The 1,364-nt window shown below is 46.2% G+C and overlaps 1 protein-coding gene across 1 annotated transcript; it reads right to left on the bottom strand.

The window, feature by feature from the left end:
- Positions 1–97: 97 nt before the first annotated feature.
- Positions 98–1,277, bottom strand: Pmar_PMAR001554 (conserved hypothetical protein; the record flags this gene model as incomplete). The annotated part of the gene is made up of 5 exons (XM_002768222.1): positions 98–331; positions 374–482; positions 526–670; positions 718–1,013; positions 1,210–1,277. The coding sequence occupies 5 exons, from the start codon at positions 1,275–1,277 to the stop codon at positions 98–100; spliced, it is 852 nt and encodes a 283-aa protein (XP_002768268.1).
- Between the last annotated feature and the right edge of the window lie 87 nt (positions 1,278–1,364).

Below are 1,364 nucleotides of genomic sequence, written 5' to 3' on the forward strand. Positions count from 1 at the left end.
AAACGCAACAACACCGAACCCATAGACACGCATATTACGAACAGAAACCATAAATGGTAAAATTGCAGTTAGTGGGAAAATGGTCACCGCTTTAAACTCACGACAGAATGTACTTGGGTAGACCCAGTTCTACTCCTATCTTTGTCGAGTCCTTCTCTATGTATATATGGTCGTCCTCCAAGTACTTTTTCGTAGCTTCGACCATAGCCTGTTTAGTATTCATCTGCATTCCTTTCGGTGCATGTATTTGTGCAATACCCAGCACGTCTCCATCACCCTCCGATGATGACAACTCTAATACTTTACCAATCTTCTCACCGTCACACATTATCTGAGGAACAAAACTGAAAACTACTGCATGCACCTTCCCTACCTCTGCACCGGACTCAACGTCAACATCTCCATCGATACGCATACCAAATAGTCGTTTCCTCACAGCTAATTTCTTGGAGGCCCGTGTGGTCAACTCCTGTCCAATGTAACTGTTATGAAAGCATCATCTCCTCCTACTCCAGCTCCTATTACCATCCCTTGTTGAACGCAATATGATTAGTAAGATCCAGGTTGTAGTTCAACGGCAATACCTTGTCAGGAGCCATCTCATTGGGACCCTCCGGTACAACTAACCCAATACGTAACCGTCTGTACAAAGCTTCTGTCGATTCAGCATCTGATAGCATCAAATCAATGCCGCAGACTCCCACCTTCTGATATCACCAATATCAGACTTAGGCAATATAGCTCTCAAGCCCAGATCCTTCACTCTAGGGTCCTCATATACGGGGACTTCCGTGTCACCATCACAACCATTTTGGCTCTTCGATGGCGTCCAGTACACCCCTAGGTTATCAAGCTTCTCTATATTCAACGGCAGATGCACCCTATGGCGTATGAACAGTCGCATAACATTGTCCAGCACACCCTCATCGACGTCAACCACGAGGCTCTCCTCCCCTTTATCATCACTAACAATCCCTTTTGAGGTATCAGGCTTCAATGATACCCCACTGTACCTAATTTCACATACACATGGGAGATCGTAATACGTCAGTAATGAAGTAGATGGGCGATATGTACTCAACCCAATAGGATAGCTCTTCATCGGCTCCACCGTGGGTGCCGATGAAGAATTGGATAAGGCCTATCCTGTTGAGCTGAGCACCTATTCCCCATCTACTCCAGTGAAGGGCAAAGTTCGATGAGTACTACATTAAACAGTCGAAAAGAACTCTGCCTTTCGGGGATAGGAATACTGCAGCTGCTGCTGACTGTTCCATTGGAGCCTCGGCTTTAGCACCAAACACACGACTGATATCCTGAGTACCTACAGTTGGATTCTCCCAAGCCTCGGAAGCATCCGCTGA

Source organism: Perkinsus marinus, assembly GCF_000006405.1.
Source record: "Perkinsus marinus ATCC 50983 genomic scaffold scf_1104296969012, whole genome shotgun sequence".
Lineage (NCBI taxonomy): Eukaryota > Perkinsozoa > Perkinsida > Perkinsidae > Perkinsus > Perkinsus marinus.